General features: G+C 45.0%; 1 protein-coding gene across 2 annotated transcripts in view; it reads right to left on the bottom strand.

Moving 5' to 3' along the window:
* Positions 1-23,335, bottom strand: part of DNAH9 (dynein axonemal heavy chain 9) — a 354,158-nt gene that overhangs the window by 33,514 nt on the left and 297,309 nt on the right. For both annotated transcript variants that reach the window (XM_036268293.1, XM_036268294.1), the window contains exons 59-61: positions 22,342-22,464; positions 9,645-9,838; positions 7,101-7,249 (exon numbers count right to left, since the gene is read on the bottom strand). In XM_036268293.1, coding sequence (XP_036124186.1) covers positions 7,101-7,249; positions 9,645-9,838; positions 22,342-22,464 — 466 coding nt within the window. The remainder of the gene's footprint in view (positions 1-7,100; positions 7,250-9,644; positions 9,839-22,341; positions 22,465-23,335) is intronic.

The raw sequence follows: 23,335 nt of genomic DNA, 5'->3' as shown, positions 1-23,335 counted from the left end.
CCCGGAGAGCCTGAGCTTGGCAGGGTGAGGCAGCTGGCAGCTGGGAGGGTGGGGATGGGAGCTGCACTGGTCAGACTTTCGGGAAGGCAGGGGCCCCTCCCCAGAGCCATACGACTCTGTCTGATACCCCACGAGTTCTCCTGGACCTCTACCCCTGGCCGCTGCCTCCTCTCCAGGGCATGAGCTTGGCAGGGAGATGACAGAGTTGAGAGGGTGGGCTGTTGCATTGCCCCAGGCTGATGCCATACGGAGGGGCGTGCTCCACCTGAGAAGGACGGTGGGCGGTGGGCGAGAGGAACTCAGCACAGGGACTCTGGTGGCTGTCCCTGCAGCTCTCTCTCTCTGGAGTCACACAACCCAGTCTCTTCTTGTACATCTCTAGTCTGCTCTGAGCTGCCCCCTCTCTGCTGGATCCCAGGGTGAGTGGCTGTGACTGAGATTTTTGTGCTGGCCCTTTAAGAGGGCACCTGGGTCTTTAGCACACTCTGTTTCTCCTTGGTGGACAGAATCCCTGCTGATTATCACAGCCAGATGTCATGAGGGCTCCTCCTCCCGGCTCTGCTGCTCCCTGCTGGAGGGTCTGGCAGGGGTTGGGACCCGACACTCCTCAAGGACGACCTCTGCAGCTGAGATCTCTCTCCTGGTTCTCCAGCCCTCTTTGCCTCTGCGCCCTTCCTGCCAGTCACCACGTGGCTTCTGTAAATCCTCCGTCATCAGACTTCTGTTCAGCTGGCCTTCAGTCGGTTATTCAGGTGGTCTGTTCTATATTTTAGTTGTAATTCCAGTCTGGTCTTGGCAGGAGGGGAGTGCAACCTCACGTACGCCGCCGCCACCTTGGATCCCCCCCTTTCCCTGTCTGACCTTCCGACTCTCCCCCTGGTGGGCGCCTGAAACTGCCCCACTGTACACCTCCTTTAACTCTTCATGGCATGATTCCTCCACCAACAGTTTCTTTTCTTTCTTTTTTAAAAAAATTCTCATCTGAGGACATTTTCACTGATTTAAAGAGAGAGGAAGGGAAAGAGCAGAACATCAATTTATCTGCCACCTCCTGTTTGCACCCCGACCTGGGATCAAACCCGTAAACTTTTTGGTGTCTGAGATGACACTCAAGCAACTGAGCCACTCAGCCGGCTCACCCTCCAGTTTCTCTGCAGACACTGCAACGTCTGTCGCCCTCGTCCTAGGTCCATGTGCTGGGAGAAAGGGGAACATTTTCTAGCCTCCTCTTGCTCCTTGCAGGCTGTTTCTTCTCCACTCTCATAAAACAAACAAACAAACAAACAAAAAACACCTTTCCTTTATAAAGCACATGCACTTTGGCGGCATTATCTACTAACTTTTATGTTCTCTGTCTTCTGCCAACTTCCCAGTGCGATTCACATTTATTAAGGGCTTTGGACCTTGTTTCGAAATCTCCCACACTTCCTGTTTCACCATTATCCTGGTCAACTTCAACGTCCCTGTGTCACTCCCAACCTCCAGCCTCGTTCATCCTCAGCTCCCGAGAATGCAATCTGTTCCACTTCTGTATCCACGTCTGGGGCTTCGCCAGCCCCCATGATCACCGAGGGCTGCCCACCGAGGGCTGCCCCGTTTCCGCAGCGTTGTTCTTTCACGTCTACTCTCATTTCCTGCTGGCCAGATTGTCGGGCTCTTTTCCTGCCTCACCGGTTCTTCCGCAGTGGACTGTCCGATCCATTGGTTCCTCTATTTTTTCTAATCTTCACTCTCACCTCCCTCCTATTTTAATATGGACCAACAACCCTTCACTGGATCCACAGTCTTACAAAATCCTCTGCTTCATTGCCCCTTCTACTTCTCACCACTCACCTTTGGTGAAATTTCAACCCTGGACAAATCTAGGCATTAATAAGAGATAAAAAGTCCAGCCGTTGTGGCTCAGCGGTTGAGCATTGAACCCATGCACCAGGGGGTCGCCAGTCTGATTCCCAGTCAGGGCACATGCCCAGGTTGTGGGCCCGATCCCCAGTGGGGGGCATGCAGGAGGGGGCCAATCGATGTTCTCTCTCATGGATGTTTCTATCTCTCTCTCCCTTTCACTTCCTTTCTCTCTGTAAAATCAATAAAGGAAAAAAAAAAAAGAGAGATAAAAATAACACATTTGGTGAATTGGCGCCACCAGGAGTCCAGGCTTCCCCACCTCAATGCTGCTTGGTAACCTTCCACACCTCCAGAAGCTGGTTACATTGCTCCTTTCCTTCTTTCTCTAAAGCTCCCAGTGAATCCCCCATGTTCGTAGCAGCACTATTTACAATAGCTAAGATCTGGAAACAGCCCAAGTGTCCATCAGTAGGTGAATGGATAAAAAAGCTGTGGTACATATACACAACGGAGTACTACGCAGCTGTAAGAAAGAAAGATCTCTTATCCTTTGAGACGACATGGAGGGACCTGGAAAGTATCATCCTAAGTGAAACAAGCCAAGCAGAGAAAGACAAGTATCACATGATTTCACTTATTTGTGGAATATAATGAACATAACAGTCTGAGGAATGGGGTAGTCCCAGAGACATGGAAGTGGGGTACAGACTGACAATCCCCAGAAGAGGGGGTGGTGGGGGAGAGATAAACCACAGAACTTATATGCATGTATGCATGAACAATGGACGTGGTCAACAAAGCTGGGGACAGGGCAGGGAGGGAAGGGGAAGGGGGAATCAGTCGGGGGGAAAAGGAGAAACATCTGTAACAAAAATAAAGAAATTTATTAATAATAAAATAAAATAAAATTCCCAATGAAGTCCATTCTTGTGCTTAGCAGTCTGTTTCACTCACTACTTCCCTGAGAAAACATATGCCAGTCGATAGAAATTCCTTCAACTTTCTGCTGTTTTGTCTGCATCTCTGCACTTCCCTGTTCTGCGGTGTCCCTGCACATCCCCATCTCAGTGGAAGAGTGTCCGCCCCTGCCCCTCACGCATCGGCTCTCACATCCCATCTCTTGTTTCCTCAACCTTTACCGCTGGGCCACATCCCCTGCATCCTGGCACAGGAAGAAATAAATGAGTCTCTCTCAACGCAAAAAGCAATAATCTGCCAATCTTGTAGCCACTCTCTGAACACCGCAGTTGCCCCAACCTAACACACTTTCAATGACCTCTGAAAAGAAAGGAGAATGAGGCCAGGAACAGCAAAAATGAGACTAAGCAACGTGCTGACAGCCGGCACGCAAAGACGCCGACTTGGAAATGATTTCTTGGAACACATCCTGTGGCCGTTCCACAACAATCTCAGTGAACTCGTGGTTCTGACTGAACATAGCGAGGAGGAGAGGAGGCAGTGGAAGGCAGACGCGGTCTCTTTCTGATCACAAGATGGAAACTACGGAACTTCTTTTGTCTAAGCCAGGTAACTGGACAGAGGAGGACAGAGCCCCGAGATCATGTTAGAGTCAAGAGAAAGCAAGACCAGAGGAGATGTCTGCCCGAGGGCGGAGATGGGAGGCGCTCTGCTGGGAAAGACAAAGATGCAGCAATGCTTTGAGGGGACACAGGGAATCGATGTAAACGGAGGAGCCAACTGAGCTGCCCCGAAGAACAGACAGACCATCGCCGTCACCATCACGCCGTGCAATGCCTCTGCGCTTTTGCCATTTCTAAGCCTTTCCACACCTGAGATTTCATTTCCAGCCTCACCGTATCCCCAGGAGAAAGGTACTCCTGGTGATTGGAAACAATGGGTGATGGCTTTTAAGTAAATCAACAGCAAAAATTCTTGTGCCAACAAGGAGGGGCAGCTCCTTTAGGAAGAAGGTGATGAGAAAAGAGAGAAAGAGGGTAACATTGGAGCACTGGTTAAGGCTTCATCTGAGGAGGAAACAGGTGGGAGTGGGTGGTGGGAGGTTTCATGCTAAAACAGAGGCCAGGAAAAGTGGATCCGATGTCCTCCCTCCTCCTCTTCCTCTTCCTCAAAAGTGCTTGAAGAAGGAAAATCCCAGAGGAGACGAAGAGGCGCAGAAGCACTAGAAACTCATAGTTTTATAATTAGTGTCCGTAGATGAGCGTCAGGGGCTCAGAGAACCCCCACAGTTGTACCCAGAGTCTTGCTTGCCCGTGGGTTCCTGCACTTTGACAGGGGGAGGTAAACGAGGACGAAGGAATTTGAATCCCTTCCCACTGTTAAGGTGAAACTCTATGCCGCGATGAAACACGGAGTGGAGAAAGGAAGCGGTGGGAAATCCCGTACTCAGAGGTGGGAGAGGGTGCTGGGCCCTGTGCAGCCTAACGGTGCACCGCAGTGAAGTGCTGAGCCAGGGCTCGCGGAGCGCGATGGTGTCTACTCAACAAGCCGCGGCTGGGGGAGGAGGGCAGCATGTTTGTCAGCCCCGTCATTCCAAGCTTGAGAGCAGGAGCCCTGAGGGCCAACTGATCGGATCCAATATGTGAGAGACGCGCACACCACAGAGTGCGTTCTCAGCGGTGCCTTCGAACCGCACAGTCGAGGAGGCGGGGAGGAGGAAGTGAGAGAGGCGCAGGCGAGGGAGCGATCTCTAGCTGATGGAGAGCAAAACTGCCTCTGGTAAGAAAATATGCGTCAAGATGAAACCAAGGGCCGGGCTGAGATAATAACCAATATGGATTAGGGCGCGTCCGCTTGCCTGACATGACAGAGAGCTTCAGACCGCATGATGGGACAGTTGGAGGTCAATTGGCAAAGAACAGTAAGAAATTGCTCATAAATGGGGTGTATAAAAGCTTCTCAGAAGGAAATTATTGATAAAAATGAGGAAACTAGATTTGTTCGTAGGAAAAGAATAACACTTCCAGGGAGTAGAAGGGCTACTCTATTAAAGGGGGGAAGTCAGGAATTACTTAGCTTTGTCAACAGCCATTAAAATGAATGGAGTTCCGACTCATGCTACATCACGGACGGACTGGAAAACGTTATGTCAAGTGGAAGAAGCCACACACGGAAGACCACGTTGGTATGTGAGCCCATTTGTAGGAAATGTCCAGAAGAAGCAAACTTTTAGAGACAAAGTAAATGGGTGGTGACTAGGTCTGGGAGGTCATGGGATGGAACAGGAAATGATTACTAATAAATAATAAATGGGTTACTTGTGGGGAAGACAAACATTTTCTAAAACTAAATTATGGTGATGGTAGCACAGTCTTGTGAAAATATTAACAAACTTTCACTTGTATACTTAATATTTCTATTGATTTTTCTTTTTTTAGAGAGAGACGAAGGGAGAGGGGGAGAGAGAGAAACATCAATGAGAGAACACTGATCAGCTGCCTCCTGCACACCCCCTAGTGGGGGAAGAGCTCGCAGCCCAGGCCTGTGCCCTGACCTGGAACCAACCCGCCACTTCTTGGCACATAGGATGATGCTCAGTCCACTGAGCCACACGGGCCAGGCTCCACTGTATACTTTAAGTGGGTGAATGGTATAACATGCAAATTATATCTCAGTAGAGCTGTTAAAAATTTAGGGAAGAAGAGGAGAATCCTGGTTTGCAGTAATGGGAACTAAAGATTTATCTTTCATATTAAGAAATACATAGATATTGAAAATTGATAAATTCTAAAATAGTGATTAAAGATTATTATTAGGAAACAGAGAAGTAAGTATCAGGAGGACTAAATTCAGAAATGGGCAAAAGCATAGCATCTGGGATGGGGGTCGGGGTATAGGACGCACTGAAGCCAGGAACTGTTGCTTTTCATTTTAAATTCTTTTTCATTTTAAGAAATAATTTAAAATATTACTTACATTTTTTAGGAGAGTATAAAAATATACATTAAATTAGTGAAGAAGATCATTATTTTCTTTATACAGATCTTATCCGTTCTTTGCAGCCAAGTAAGCTTCATCTCAACTAACCCCAGCATCAGGCACATGCTGTGTGTGGTTCCTTGCACTCCATCGTGAGTGACAGACTGCTCATGGGGTTGCATTACGTGGCCTGAATTCTTGCCTATGAAGACCTGGATCTATAAAAACCTGTCAGGTCATTATTTAACTTTGCAAATTGCTGTAGTTTTGCTAGTTTCATAGTCCTGATTGGTCATTCGTTTGGCTCATACCTTCATCTAACATATATATTTACTGGGTGCCCATCACACCCAGTAAATATATATGTTAGATGAAGGGCTAGGAACTGGGGTACTTTGGTGAGAAGGACACTAAGTCCCAAGTTGCTGCCATTCTCATAGGAAGACACAGTTGTCACTAGACGATTACAATGTGATACACAGAAAGAAGGGTGCTCTAGGAGCATAGGGGAGGGGACCCTAGCACCTTGGATGTCAAGCAGGGCTTCCTGGAGGTGGTGACATTGAACTTGGCATGTAGAGGATGAGCAGAGGCTAGCCTGGTGAAGGGGATGCCAGAGGGGAAAGAGAATGTTTGGGAAAATGCAGTGGCCACTGTGGAGAGTACACGAGAGGGGTGCCGGGAAGTGTAGGCAGAATAACGAGCCCCCAAAGGTGTCCAGGTCCTAATCCCCAGCACCTGTGTATATGTTTCTGTACATGGCAAAAGAGATTCTGCAGGTGTGCTTAAATTAAAAACTTTGAGATGGGAAGATAATCCTGGGTTATCTGAGTAGGCCCAATATAATTATAATGGTCCTTATGAGGAAAAGGGGGAACCCCATTTAAAATAGACTGTAAAATAATAAATTAGTGTTATCTTAAGCCACTACATTAATGATAATTTATTACAGCAGCAACAGGAATCGAATAACGCAAAGCAGGCTAAAGAAATAGAGAGGAGCTGGAGGACCAAGTTCCCTGTAAGCCCACGACATCTGAACTTCATTTTGTGGGCAGTGGGAGCCCAAGGAAAGATCGAGCTTGTATTTCAGAATGATTGCTCCCGCTACACAGCCAGGGAGTGGGTGGTAGTGGGACAAAGTCTCCTCATGAACCTGGTACTGTGGCTTCGACCTTATAGAGCCCAGAGCAATGGTCCCCGGTGTGGGTTCAGCAAGGCCCCTGATTTCTATATGGTTAGCAAATACTGAGTGTTGCATGGTGGGCCTTGAATCTGGAGGAGAGAAACCGACAGACTCAAAGAGTAAAAGCGCACGGGGCTGGTGCAGCCTTGGCCCCAAGAGGAAGTTTTCTCACCTTGATTTTCCACATCCTTCAGGGGGTCCACCCCTGCAGACAGGATAAAAAATATGGGAGTGGCTGGCCCTGATTCTTCCAATGAGGTTGCAAAGTCCAATGCTCTTCCCACCACGTATTTGCTTCCTAATGTCTTCTCAACAAAATCTCTTCCAGGAAAAAAAAAAAGTACGTAAGTGTTTATCAGTCACAAGATAATAACACTTGAGAAACAGAGGTCTATAGAAATGGAAGGATGTGCTCAAGGTCATGGGCTCGGTAGTTAGGGAGCATGGATCAACTCCAAGCCCTACTTATTAGGTCCACACTCAAACCCTGTGTTGCCAGTTGCCAGCTGCTCACTTAGATCGGGGCTCCTTCTACATCCCCATCCACCCAGGCCCCCACTGACTCCACCGTGAAGCCTGGGTGTCCTGCCACATCACCACCACCTAGCAGAAGACTGAGAACCAGTGCCTTCTGAAAGCTTGCAGGCAGCTACATCCTCCATACTTCCTGCCCCAGTGGTCCTCCACCAATAATTTAAGGCCCTGCAACCTTCTCTTCCCTCATGTTCTATCATCTGCGTTTCTCCTCATCTTACTCCATTTACCAATGTCCCTTTCCAACGCGTCCCATTCTTCACCAAATAACACCCTGAGGCTGCAACCACTGGCTGACTGACTGGTCCAGCTCCTGGCCTTAACTCTCCCTGAGGACACTATTTTCCCTTTGGCCTCTCAGCTGGGCTCATTCTCCTACATCTGATGTAACTCAGGATTGGGAGGTGGGATCATGGTCCTGCTCACTGATTATTATTATTTATAAACCATTACTTCTCTACTCCATGGCTCCATTGCGGCTTGTTCCCCCTGACATGTGACCACCACACTGAACGTGTACCCATTCACTGAACACTTGAACACTTGGCTCATGGCCTTTATGCCAGTCTGAATGACATCAATATCACGTGGACAACCCTCCAGGTTCTTAACACTCTTCATTTCTCCTCCACTCAGCCTCCAAATTTCATGAACACATGGAATCCTTGTTATCACTTGGGAACCTTTTCTGTGTCTGACACTATATATGGAAACATCCCACTCTCTGACCAGAACTTTCTATCTTTACAGTTCTTTTAGCAACATACCCTTCCTTCATGTCTTCTTTGCCTGTATTGGTGCCAAGACAAATTCAGTATCTTGGCCTCCCTAGTGTTTTCTTTCTTTCTTTCCTTTTTTTTCTTTTAAAACCATCCCTTTATTCTCTTTACTTCTTTCCTACCTAGTGTAGAGCTCATGGCCTATAACTTGTTCATTTTAAGACAACTTTCTTTTTTTTTATCCTCACCCGAGGACATTTTTTCATTTTTTGTTCAGATAGAGTGGGAGGGAGAGAGAGGAAGAGAGAGAGAGAGAGAAACATCGACGTGAAAGGGACACATCGAGTGGCTGCCACCCGCACGACCAACCAGGGCTGGGGACAAACTGCAACTGAGGTACGTGCCCTTAGCGGGAACCGAACCCGGGTCTCTCTGGACTGCAGGCCGTCGCTCTAACCGCTGAGCCAAACAGGCCAGGGCAAGACAACTTTCTTGAGGTACAATTAAATATCATAACATTTACCTATTTAAAGTGTACTATTCAATACTTTTTAGTAAATTCACTAAATTGTACAATCTTTACCATAAACCAGTTTTAGAATATTTTCATCTTGCCAATAAGGTTTTCATGCCTATGTAAATAATTGCTATTTTTACCCTTCAGCCACAGGCAAGTGCTAATCTGCCTTTTGTCTCTGTAAGATTGCTTGGCTTATGACTTCTAATCACTCTCTTGCCTAAACCACACTTTCCTTACCTAACTCTTATCCCAACACACTGACTTGGAATGACAGGTACCCTGGATCAACAAAACTCTGAGCCTACCCTGGGCTGTTGTATGCAACATTATCTAATGGTGAGGGTTTGTGCAACCACAAATGCAGAATCTTAACTAGGTGGGTCCTCAGTGCTACTTGAAATTCGTTGAGTTTCCCTGGTCTACCTTCTCTCATTTTTTTCACAGATCCTATTTCAAACCTTCTGCACTCTCCTCAGATCTCCAACCCTGCTCACTCCCCTTTCACATAAACTCAATTGAGGATCTTGCTTCCTGCTTCTCAGAGAAAATATAATTCATCAGATAAAATTCTCAATTTTCTACCATCCTTCTACTAGCTTAACAACAGCCACACTCATGTCTCTCTCTCTTTGTGATGAAAAAAATGTTCTTCCTACTAATAATGACCCTTCCATCTGTGCTCTGGATCCCCAAATCTCCTGCCACATTAGATGTGACCAGCATCCTTCTCAATACTGATATTGATTAAGTACCTCTTTTCAAACTTTCCACCTAGATATTAGGAAAAGACATGACAAATGCAGGTCTCATGGGATTTTGGATGTTGTTACAAAGGCTCCCATTACTATAAACACATGGCTTTTGTGCTCAGCCCTGCTAGTCTGGCCACACTGAGATTGCCCCATGCCTGTCCCGGGTCTCCCCACTGTTCCCCGTCCCCTACCTCATGGCATAGGTCATCCGGTCAGGACGTAGGGCTCTCATCATGCAGAGTTGCTGCAGGGCTGTCTTGTTCTTCCACTCCTGTGGGAACTTCTCCTTCTCAGGACATTCTGATTCCACAAACTTTTTCCAGCTCTTGGCAGATCCCTCAATGTCCCGATCCAGATTATAGAATTCTTCCGTGGATGAAAGTGCCTAGGAAATTTCAGAAGATCTTGCTCTGAAATGCAGTTTCTCAGAGCTGCAATTTGCATTGTGTTGGGGGGTTAAGGAGCAAGATGGTATCAGAGACATAATTCTGTCTCATTTATACTCTTTTCTGGACCCTTGAATACTCCTTCAGGTAAACTCAAGGAAGAGAAAGGATTCTGATCACCTCACCTTTAGCAAACTTCCCCAGTAATATGCAAGATTTAGCAAATAAAGTGTTTGGAATACTATCAGCAGCAGAAACTGAACAGCACCTTCCTGCAGGATATAACATGGAAAAGAGGCAAGAAGGGCTTTCTGACTCAGTCCCCAGGAAGAAGTTTCAGCCTATGAGATTCAATTCCTGGTCAGGGCATATGCGCAGGTTGTGAGCCAAATCCCCAGTGGAGGGCATGCAGGAGGCAGCCAATCGATGTTCTGTCTCATCAATGTTTCTATCTCTCTCTCCCTCTCCCTTCCTCTCTCTCTAAAAAACAATAAAGAAAAAAATTAATAGACAAGTTTAAAAAAACAACACAAAAAACAAGGATCCGAATCCAAGACTACTCTATCTAGAGGCTATCATTCAAAATAGAAGATGAAATAAAGAGCTTCCAAGACTAAAAAAGGCTAAGGGAATCTATTAGCAACAAACCAGCACGGCAAGAAATGTTAAAAGTACTGCTGTAATTAGTAGAAAAAATAGAAATAAAAATATAGCCACGATAAACAAAAAATGGCAATAAATAAGTACATATCAATAATAACCTTAAAGGTAAATGGATTGAGTGCTCTGATCAAAAGACACAGAGTAGCTGATTGGATAAGAAGGCATGACTCATATATATGTTGTTTACAAGAGACCCACCTCACAACAAAAGACTCACATAAGTTGAAAGTGAAGGGGTGGGGAAAAAAATATATTACAAGTAAATGGAAAGGAAAAAAGAGCTGGGGTAGCAATACTCATATTCAATATAATAGAGTTCAAAATGAAGGCCATGACTAGAGACAAAAAAGGCCACTACATAATATTGAAAGGATCTATCTAACAGGAAGATATAACCTTGGCAAACATATATGCATCCAATATAGGAGCACCAAAATATATTTAAAAATTTCTGGAGGACTTCAAAGGACAAATTGACAGCAACACAATCATAGCAGTGGACTTCAACACCCCAATGATATCACTAGATACATTCTGTAGACAAAAAATTAACAAGGAAACAGACTCTAAATGATGCATTAGATTAAATAGATTTAGTAGATATCTACAGAGAATTATATCCCCAAATTGCAAAATGTATATTCTTCCCAAGTGCACATGGGACATTCTCAAGGACAGACCACATGTTAGAACACAAACTATGTCTCTACAAGTTCAAGAAGATTAAAATGATATCAAGCATCTTCTCAGATCACAATGGCATAAAATTAGAAATAAATTACAACAAAACATTTAAACACATGGAGGCTAAAGAGCACATTATCAAACAATAAATGGGTTACCAAGGAGATCAAGGAATAAATTTAAACTTCCTGAAAACTGCCGAGCCTGTGTGGCTCAGTGGTTGACTGTAGACCCATGCACCAAGAGGTTGCCAGTTTGATTCCTGGTCAGGGCACATGGTCAGGTTGTGGGCCAAATCCCTGGTGGGGGGCATGCAGGAGGTGGTCACTCAATCTCTCTCATTGATGTTTCTATCTCTCTCTCCCTCCCTCTTCTTTTCTCTCTAAAATCAATAAAGGAAAACAAAATTAAAAAACAAAACTTCCTGGAAACCAATGAAAATGAACACACAACAACACAAAATCTATGGGGTGCAGCGAAAGCAGTCCTGAGAGGGAAGTTCATAGCACGACAGGCCTACCTCAAGAAACAAAAAAATTTCTAATTGACTATATAACCTCAAAACAAAAAAACTAGAAAGCAAACAAAAAGAAAAACCCAGAGCAAGTAAAAGGAACAAAATAGTAGAGATCAGAGCAGAAATAAATGACATAGACAAAAAAAACAATTCAAAAGATCAATGAAACAAAGAGCTGGTTCTTTGAAAAGATAAACAAGATTGATGGACCTCCAGCTAGACTCAACAAGAAACAAAGAGAGAGGACCCAAATAAACAAAATCAGAAATGAAAGAGGAGAAGTAACAACCGACACTGCAGAAAGACAAAAGATTGTTAACAAATATTATGAACAATTATATACCAAGAAACTGAACAATCTAGGCAAAATGGACAAATTTCTAGAAATACACAGTCTCCCAAAACTGAACAGGGAAGAGATAGAAAACTTGAACAGACCAATAACAACTAAGGAATTGACGATGTAATCAAGAATTTCCCAAAAAACAAAATCCCAGGCCCGGATGGCTTCATGGGGGACTTTCACCGAACATTCAAAGAAGAACTAATGCCCATTCTCCTCAAACTATTTCAAAGAATTCAATAGAAAGGAAGACTTCCAAACTCGTTTTATGAGGCCAGCATAATTCTAATTCCAAAACCAGATAAAGACACTACAAAGAAAGAAAACTATAGGCCAATATCCCTGATGAACATAGGTGCCTAAATCCTTAATAAAATATTAGCAAATCAGATCCAGCAATACATTAAAAAATATTATTCATCATGACCAAGTGGGATTCATCCCAGAAATGCAAGGCTGGTACAATATTCGCAAATCAATAAATGTGATACACCACATAAACAAAATGAAAAACAAAAACCATATGATCATATCAATAGATGCTGAAAAAGCATTCAGCAAAATCCAGCACCCACATGATAAAAATGCTCAGCAATGGGGGAACCGAGGGATCATATCTCAACATAATAAAGGCCATATATGAAAGTCCTACAGCCAACATCATACTCAATGGGCAAAAACTAAAAGCATTTTCTATAAGAACAGGAACAAGACTGGGATACCCAATTTGCCACTCTTATTTAACATAGTACTAGAAGTCTTAGCTACAGCAGTTAGACATGAAGACAAATAAAAGGGATACAAATTGGAAAGGAGTAAGTGAAACTGTCATCATTTGCAGAAGACATAATATTGTACATAGAAAACCCTAAAATCTACTAGACTTAATGTATAAATTTGGCAAGGTAGCAGGATACAAAATTAACACCAAGAAATCGATGGTGTTCTTATATACCAATAATGAAGTCTCAGAAGGAGAAACTAAAAAAAGAAATCCCATTTACCACTGCGGCAAAAAAATTAAGACACCTAAGAATAAACTTATACCTAAGAATAAACTTAACCAAAGAAGTAAAAGACATATTTGCAGAAAACTACAGGATAGTGTAAAAAAAATAGAGAAAAACAAAGTGAAAGCATACACCTTGTTTATGGATTGAAAGAATTAACATCATTAAAATGTCCATGCTATCCAAAGCAATCTATAAATTCAAAGAATCCTCATTAAAATACCAACAACATATTTCACAGAACTAGAACAAATACTTCAAAAGTTCATATGGAACCAAAAAAGACCCCTAATAGCCACAACAATCTTGAAAAAGAAAAACAAAGTGGGAGGAATCACGATACAGATATCAGGTTATACTACAAAGCCATAGTAATCAAAACAGCCTGGTACTGGCACAAGAACAGGTATATAGATCAATGGAACAGAACAGAAAACCCAGAAATTGACCCAAGATATTATGCCCAATTAATATTTGACAAAAGTGGCAAGAGCATACAATGGAGCAAAGACAGGCTCTTTAATAAATGGTGTTTGGAAAATTGGACAGCTACATGCACAAAGAAATAAAACTAGACCACCAACATACTCCATAAGAAAAATAAACTCAAAATAGATAAAAGACTTAAATGTGACTTGTGAATCCATAAAAATCATAGAAGAAAATGTAGGCAACAAAATTTCAGACATCACATGCAGCAGAATTTTCCTTGATACAATGCCTAAGGCAAGAGAAACAAAGGAAAAAATGAACACATGGGACTATATCAAACTAAAAAGCTTCTGCACAGCAAAAGAAAGAATCATCAAATGGAAAGGGAATCCACTATATGGGAGAGCATATTTGCTAATGATACATAAGATAAGAGACTAATTTCCAAAATATATAGAGTGCTCATACAACTCAACAAAAGGAAGACAAAGAACCCAATTAAAAAATGGGCAAAGGACCTAAAGAGACACCTCTCCAAACAGGACATACAAATGGCCAAGAGACATATGAAAAAATGTTCAGTATCACTAATCATCAGAGAGATGCAAATTAAAACAACTATGAGGTCTCACCTCACACCTGCCATAATGGCCGCCATCAATAAATCATCAAACAATAAGTGCTGGCGAGGGTGTGGAGAAAAGCGGACTCTAGTACACTGCTGGTGGGAATGCAGACTGGTGCAGCCACTATGGAAAACAATATGGTGTTTCCTCAAAAAAACAGAATGCCATTTGACCTAGTAATCCCACTTCTAGGAATATATCCTAAGAAGCCTGAAGCACCAATCAGAAAGAATATAAGTAACCCTAAGTTCATAGCAGCACTATTTACAATAGCTAAGATCTGGAAACAGCCCAAGTGTCCATCAATGGATGAGTGGATAAAAAAGCTGTGCTACATATACACAGTGGAACACTATGTAGCTGCAAGAAAGAAAGAGCTCTTATCCTTTAAGATGACGTGGAGGGACCTGGAGAGTGTTATGCTAAGTAAAATAAGCCAATCAGAGAAAGACAAATATCACATGATCTCACTTATTTGTGGAATAAATAAGCTGATGAGCAAAATAGACCCAGAGGAGGGGCCAAGAGGGAGGGATGAGACAAACCAAAGGACTTATACGCCTGTATGCGAAACCAATGAACGGAGACAGCAATGCCTGTGGGGGGAGGGGGACGGGATCAGGAGGAAGGTGTCAATGGGGAAAAAGGAGAAACGTCTGTGACAAAAAAAATTAATTAATCATAAAAAAACAAAAAACAAAAGACGATAAAAAAAATTATAACCCCTGAAGTTGTTTATGTACAATCCTTAGCCATCAAACTTTATGTATTAAAAGCCTTTCCTTTTAGGAAAAGAAAGAAAGGAAGGAAAGAGGCGAGAAGGGATGCTCTATCTTTCTGTCCAACGCGCCTGGACACTGAGTGTCCGACTCCTCCCTTTCATTCCCACGTTCACTCTTCCAGCGGCTCTTGTCAATCCCTCTCTCAAAATGTCTCTGGAATTGCTGGCTTTGTATTCAGGCCAATCTAAAACTTCCATGATTTGCCTACTTCTATAAGGATTGCGTCCGGCTGCACAACTTGTTAATCAAGTCTCTTCACTTAGTGCATCCCCCCCCAATCCAGCCAGTGAACCAGGGAGCCCACTGCCCTTCTAACCTGTCTGAGCATCTGTCCCCAGCCTTGGGAATATACCAGACTCATTGCCCACTCAATTCCTTGGTCACACTTCTTTCACCACGTCAGGTCCTGGTCTTCTCTCCACCACGTTTACTCCTTTCTTGTGCTGGTTATGATTGATTAGCTATTTGTTAAGGTTCTACAAATTGTTAGAGTCCAGTTCAAAGTCAGCAACCTCCCTCACAGGCCTCCTCTTTACCTGAACACACAGCCTTCCCACCCTTCTTTTGCAGAGCACAGAGCTGATATATTTAATAAAGAGATTGACTCAATTTTTAGATATTTGACTGCTGATAGCGTTAAAGCTTTATCCCTCTCTTCCTCTTCTGTTGCACATCTGGGCAAGCTGATAAGTTAGCCTCACACTCCCTGTCTGGGGCCGGGGAAGTCGCACCATTCAAGGCCCTGCCTGTGCTCAGGAACTCTCTCCCTGGCCCCGCCCCTCACCCCCACAGGAATCCCAAGGTAGTCTCCTTTCCTGTCTCTCGGGCCATTTTCAGAATGCTTAGGTGCTCCAGCGCCATGTTCTCCCCAGCAAAGTCTTATTATGTGACTAATAAACGTTTCCATACCGTCTTAGGTATGTGTGTGGTGTCATCTGCTGACACTGGGACCACATTTGGGGTGGGGTCCATCCTGTTTCCTCCGAGTGCCCACACAAACAGGACTCACTTACACGCTGAGTTCCCGCAGCCTCTCCACTACTACTCAGCTCTGCTCGCATGCTGGGTCTCTCCACCGAGATTACAGACTAGGCTTTGTCCGAAGCACCCACCACAATGCCATGAGTTTTAAGGAACCCACACATTCTTGTCACTTGAATTCATTCATGAATTGGCTATTTATTGAATTCCTATGATGTGCCAGGCACTTGGGAATACAAAGGCGAAGGAAGAAGGACAAATGCCTTCAACAGGAGCCTACAGTCCTAAGCTCGAGAGAAACAGGAGATGCTAGAGCCTTATTAAGGACATAGAGTTCTGTTAGGCAGAAACAGAGGGAGAGGGCATTTTATGGGGAAGGATCAACAAGGGCCAACACCGCCCTAGCCGGTTTGGCTCAGCGGTTAGAGCGTTGGCCTGTAGTCTAGAGAGATCTAGGTTCGGTTCCCGCTAAGGGCACGTACCTCAGTTGCAGTTTTTCCCCGGCCCTGGTTGGTCGTGTGGGTGGCAGCCACTCAATGTGTCCCTTTCACATCGATGTTTCTCTCTCTCCCTCCCACTCTATCTGAACAAAAAATGGAAAAAAATGTCCTCGGGTGAGGATAAAAAAAACAAACAAAAAAAACAAGAGCCAACACCTGATGAGGGAAGAGTGTGGGGCACTCCAGAAAGGAGTGTGACTTCCTATTGCCTTTCAGGCAGAAGAGTCTTGCGGCTTCTCAACTTCACCCTGACCAATCAGAGCAGGGAACACACCTCCCCCCCCCGCCGAGGAGTGTGTTGTGTGCAGGAGGTGCCAGGGAACGAGAGTGCTGGTCCCAGGGCCACCTCTTCTGAGCCTCTTATGACCTTTGTGGGCTTAGCTCTTCTCATCTGGAAAATGAGGCCAAGTAATTGCTTGCATCGCTCACACTCTAATGTAGATACAAGTGCTCTGAAACCTCCAAAGCCCTTCCTTGTGCTTTCTAGGGGCTTCTATAGTTATTGGATTGTGATTGCTGGTTTGCTCGCCTGTTACTCCCACAAGACTGCGAGTTCCCTGTGGGCAAGAGCTTCCTTAGTCATCTTTGCCTGCCGCAGGCCTAGCAGGCTGCCTGGAGCTTGGGAAGTGCTCAGTGAATCAAGCTTGACATCTGGGAGGCCAGCAGGAAGGCTCTTGACAGGCTGGAAAAAGCTGCAGCTGCTGTAATTATGTCTCTGTGCCGGGAATTTGCTCTCGTCTTCTCTCAGGCAGCGGCTTCAGCTTCGCTTCCCAGCTGGTATCGTTAACCCTTCCGCAGCCCATCGCCCCCTCTGGCGCCCCCACAATACTGAGCAAATCGCACGCCGGCATTGGTGCGCCCGGCGGCCAGGACTGGGTCTGAAACACACTTTCTTGAAGCTCTGGATTGAACACTATTGCAACGTTTAATCTTCCCAATGAGGGAAAGGCATTTCTAATAAGTTAAATGGAAATGACTAATTAACCTAATTACATTGGACTGTGTAGCAAAATACAACTGTGCTAAATGGCATCCCGAGTGGTCGTGAGGGGCCTTTCAACGGCCAACAAAGGCGTGTGTCGCAGATGAGGTTTTCTAATGAAGAGCAGGACATTCCCGTGCCTTGAAGTTCAGCATTTGATTAAACTTAAGAAATTCAGACAAAGGATACTAATAGAAGTAATATTTTACCACGAAGATTTCATCCATTACTTGCCCATTAGTGCTGCTGGGGAAACAAGGCAATCCATCTTCCTCGTCAGACAGAATGTTTAAAGAATTGTATTTTATCATGTCCTATTCAATTACACTTATTTTGTTTCTTTAGGCTCAAATCCAACTGAACACTTATAAAGAGCATTTATCAAAGGCTACACGTTGCATTGTATTTTCACCTGCTCACATCCTGCGCTGTGCTGGAGTTTGGGGCTGGACTCAGCTGCTCCACCAACAAAACTCAGAGGGCGAGATAAAGCCTCACTCATCTGCAGAAGCCTTTGAGCAGCCAGATGAGCTTAGCCCACAAGACAAGACAAAGGAGCGGAGTGAAGAAAAGCAAACCAAACAACCCGTTTTGTGAAAAGAGAAATGGAACTCAATTGCATAGTAGCTTTAGAGTTGTCAAGAGTGCTTTGGAATCATTTATTCTTGGTGACTTCTGCTGCAGGGTGCTTTGTGGGATAACAGAGTGGAAGGCAACTGGATTCGGCCCACCTGGGCAACTCACAAATCTTCAAAGTTTTCCTTCCATGGACAAGTGCTATAAGGCACAACCCACATCAACCACAGCATGTACACACCTTAGAGATGGGTAATTAGCAATCGTAACTATGATGGGGTGAATTGTGTCCCTCAAAAAGATAGGTTGAAAAACTAACCTCCCAGATTTGTAAATGTGACTTTATTTCACATTTTTTTCCCTAGAGACAGAGGAAGTGAGAGGGAGAGAGATATAGAAACATTGATGAGAGAGAACATCAACCAGCTGCCTCCTGCATGCCCCCCACTGGGGATCAGGCCCACAACCTGAGCATGTGCCCTGACCGGGAATTGAACCAATGACCTCTTGATGCTCAACCACTGAGCCACACCGGCCGGGCTGTGACTTTATTTTAAAATAGAGTCTTTGCAGGTGTAATCAAGTTAGGATGAGGTCAGTAGAATGGCCCATAACCTACTATGGTGATGTTCTTGTAGGAGAAGAGCCGCAGACACACAGAGGGAGGGTGGCCTTACAAAGACCACACAGATGGAGGCAGAGACTGAAGTGATGTTGCAACAAACCGAGGAACGTCCCAGCCTCTAGAAGCTGGAGGAGGCAAGGAAGCATCCTCCCCTTGAGGCCTCGTGAAAGGATCACGGTTCTAGCCTCCAGAACTGTGAGATACATTTCTGCTGCTGTAAGCCGCCCAGCTTGTGATACTTTGTTATGGCAGCTCTAGGAAACAAATAGAAGTCATGACCATACCCATAGCCAGCTTCCCTTTACTGAATATTTATATGTCTGATATAACCTGTGAGGTAGATGTTTTCACGACCATATTGAAGATGAGAAAAGAAAGTCTCGGAGGAATAAAAACCATGTCAGAGGCTGCGCACACCCAAACTTGAACTTGAACCCAGGGAAGTCCGAGCCTGTGTTAGCCAGTTCCCCCCATCATTGCTCCAGTTCTTCACACACACACACATTCGAACCGCTTTCCGGAACCGACTTTCCGTGAGGGCATCAGACTGTGTCGTTATTCTCCAGCTCTGGGACAGGACGGCCCAGCAAGGGACCCTGGCCATGTGAAAGTACAGGGAAACAGGATGTGGCCGGTGTGCCTGAAGAAAGGAGACTTATTGTATTTAATTTTAATTATGTTAAAACTTACATTTAGAAACTGGAACTTGCTTTAGTAATTGGGAAACCTTTACATATGTTTGGAAAAAGTTGGGTGTACGAATCAACTGTTTAAACGCTAAAATTTTATGAAATGTAAATTCAAATCAAGTATTTCTGATGAAGATTTAGCATCTAACTGAGAAGTGCGATAGGTGTGAAAATACACACTAGAATTAGACTCAGTACCAAAACATAAAATAGTTCATTAATTTTTATAACAACTGCATATTAAAATGATAATATTTTGGCTTATCGGGTTAAAGAAAATATATTATTAAAGTTAATTCCATATTATATTTTTAATATGGCTACTATAAAATTTTAAATTACACATGTAACATACATTATATTTATTTTGGACAGTCTGTTCATTCATATCTTATTTTATGTAGCCTAGAAACGTTGAAGGTTTTTCATATACATGCTCTGCATATATTATAATTATTCTTTTTTTTTTTTATCCTCACCTGAGGACATTTATTTTTTTATATTTATCTTCAGATAGAGCGAGAGGGAGAGAGGGAGGAAAAGAGAGAGAGAGACACATCGAGTGTTGCCACCCACACGACCCCACCGGGGCCGGGGACAAACTGCAACCGAGGAATGTGCCCTTCCTTAGCCGGAACCGAACCAGAGACTCTCTGGTCTGCGGGCGACGTTCTAACCACTGAGCCAAACCGGCCAGGCCTCAATCTTAAGCATTTTGTAACTTTGTGATTTCGTTGTGGTTGTGAATGGAGTTCTCTCTTGTTTCTTTCCCAATATATTATTCCCTTTCTCATTTGCCAGATTGGGTCCAGAATGACCAATAAAGTTAGTAAATAGAAATCAAACCACGCCTTTATTATTTAGATCAAGGATCAGCACACTGCAGCTTGCAGGGCCAATCTGGCTGACCACTTGTGTTTGTAAATAAAGTTTTATTGAAACTCAGCCACTTCCACTTGCTTATATATTGTGAGAGAGAATGGAGTACTTGTGACAGTGTCTGACCCTCAAAGTCTAAATATTTAGTATTTGGCCCTGTATAGAAACGGTTTGTTGACACCTGATTTAGATACAGCCTGAAAAATATTATAAAAATAGCTACAGACTCTGAAAAAGAAGCTGGAGAAAGATTCTGGGCAAGGCAGCATAAGTGGAATTAGCTTTGAATTTCCTAAGATGAGTCCTTTGAAGGGGACAGCACACGTAGAAATGATTGTGTGTGGGGCTCAGTTGTAAAGGGAATCACACTTGGACGGATCTCAAGGGCTGATGCTGAGCGAATGAGCCAGTCCGAAAAGATTACATACTGTGGATTTCCATTTATATAACGTTCTTGAAATGACACAATTATACAAATGGAGAACAGGCATTAGAAACTGGGGGAGGGAGGAGGTTGTTGTGATGATAAAAGGGTGACACGTGGGATTCTGTAGTGATGAAGTTTTCTCTATTGTGACTGTGGTGGTGATGATGTGACTCTTCCCACGTAATAAAACTAAACACACACACCCCACACACCCACGCACACGACTCACACACACATACACACACCCCCACACACACCCACAACTCACACACACACACACCCCACACACCCACGCACACAACTCACACACACACACACACACACACACACTGAGTGCATAAAAAGTGGTGAAATCAAAACATTAGTGGGTTATATCAATGCCAAACTTCCTGGATGTGATACTGTATGACAGGAATGCAAGTTGTTACCATTGGGGGAAATGGGGTACAAGGAATATCTCTATTATTTTTTATAATTGCATGTGAATCTACATTAGCTCAAAAATATAGTAAAATATATAAAGAGAAAGAGAGCCGATCGTATTACTTCAGACTCACACTTCTTTGTCTATGAAACGTATAAAATGCAGCAAAGTGCAAGATCATAAACAGGGTTCATGTTGTGCACATGCTGGTCCTCACCCAGCACCAGCGCTGCTGTGGGTGCTCACGCAGGAGGACCGGACAGCTGCCCGTGGGGAGGGGTGCTCACGCAGGAGGACCGGACAGCTCCCTCAGGAGGACCGGACAGCTGCCCGTGGCGAGGGGTGCTCACTCAGTCACCCTTTGCTGCTGGCACCACGGCAGCCCTGTGAACGTGGCACAGTCCCCACTGAGAGGGGCTTGTAGTTTGTGATCTTTTCAATGCTCATAGCATCCAAACTAGACCAGGCCGAATAACAGGGAAAGAAACGGCTTTGCCCTCAGATCAGAATTTGGGTCCTAGATTTACTACTTACAAGATGCGGGCCCTGGCTGGTTTGGCTCAGAGGTTAGAGCGTCAGCCTGCGGTCCAGAGACACCCAGGTTCGGTTCCCGCTAAGGGCATGTACCTGGTTGCAGTTTGTCCTTGGCCCTGGTTGGGTCGTGTGGGAGGCAGCCACTCGATGTGTCCCTTTCACATCAATGTTTCTCTGTCTCTCTTCCCCTCTCTCCCTCCCACTCTATCTGAACAAAAAATGGAAAAATGTCCTCAGGTGAGGATAAAAAAAAAAAAGATGCGGGACCTCACTTTCCTCTTATGTTCAATGGGAACAAGTAATACCGAGGGCCCAGGCAAACACAAGAATAAAATAAGGTAATGCATTTCTCAGGTGCTCAATAACTGACCACGGATAATCCCACGCTAGAGTGCATCCCCTGCTTGGAGGCTGAGTTAGAGTTAGTGCTGGTTAGGGTTCAGCTCAGGGTGGAGTTGCCTGCAGAGCCTGGCATCTGTCCGTTTCATGGAGGAGCTGTGGCGGCCTCTCCACCCCACCCCCAGGGCCTCACAGAAGCCCGTGTTCCAGCCTCAGGCACTGACAGGTGACAGGTGGCTGGCTTTTGTCGGAGAAGCCCCCAGGATCCTCCTGTCCCCTCACGCCCTGGAGGCAGAGCCCTCACGCCAGCAGGCACCGGCTGGCTCCCTGCGAAGCCGCCCCAGCAGCCAGGAAGGGTGCGCTCTGCTGTGGGGTGAACACAGCTCCACGATGCACCCCCGGAGAGAGCCCTGATGAGTCCTGGGGACAGGTGTCAGAAACAAATTCCAGGAGACGAGAACTTGACTTTTCCTAGGGGCGGGCACTGACCTTGACGCCACCCCAGGCCTGATGGGAGAGGAACTCCACTGGACTGGCGACAGCAGTCCGCCCTGGCGGCCGCAGCAGGAGGTCCAGCTCGGCTGCACTGACCTCCTGGTCCAGGAGGAGAATCTGCAGGGTGGAAGAGGACACCGCATGTCTTTAGCGGGGGGTGGTCGCAGGGTCCTGGGGAGCTTCGGGGTCGTCACTCAATGTAACTGTTGCTACTTCTAGCACTGGAGCTGGCCCATCAATTTCGGTTGTTTAAAGAAGGTGGAGTGGGCTAAAGTGTATCTGTGCAAATCACTTCTGTGTGCATCTGTTTTCACCCTAAATATCAGCATGACTTAAACGTATACAGTGAACGACTCTGTGATCTTGGAAAGCAAGCATTTTATGTACAAGTCATAAATGCCACGGAATACATTCCTGCCATCTATTGAGAAGACGACACTCCACATGATGTGATTTGAGGAGGTTGTCAAAGTAACAGATGAACATATGCAAAATAGCAGCGCATGAATCAATAATGCGGAAGGGCTCCCGGAGCAGGGGCGTGGCCAGTGCGAGGGGTGGGGGAATTCCTTCGCCTGCACTTGAATTGGGTCTTGGAGAGCTGAGAGAGAGTGATATTTGGACAGGGAGAAAGGGCGTTCCAGGGAGGCGGCAATGGGAAGTTGGGGGGCTGAGGATTAGTGGGGTATACGCAGGGCAGGTAAAGCATGTCCCTTGTTTGAGCTCAGGAGTCACGCTGAGAGGTGCTTGGGAAATTGTTCCCCCTCTTCACATGGTGTTCTCTGCTAAGAAGTTACGATGAAAATGTTCACTAAGAAAAAAAATAACTTGTTCAATTTGAGAAAAGTCTCTAAGGAGACAGGCTAGCCATAGAAGAGGAGGTGGAGAGCCCTTGTACAATGAGGCTGAAATATGTATGAGGAGAGGAGAGCAGAGGCTCAGGGTGGAAGCTCCTTAGCATCTGGAGAAACAAGCGAAGGGGGGGGGG

This window comes from Molossus molossus, unplaced genomic scaffold (genome assembly GCF_014108415.1).
Source record: "Molossus molossus isolate mMolMol1 unplaced genomic scaffold, mMolMol1.p scaffold_m16_p_19, whole genome shotgun sequence".
Lineage (NCBI taxonomy): Eukaryota > Metazoa > Chordata > Mammalia > Chiroptera > Molossidae > Molossus > Molossus molossus.
This window is presented reverse-complemented; position numbering and strand designations above follow the sequence as displayed.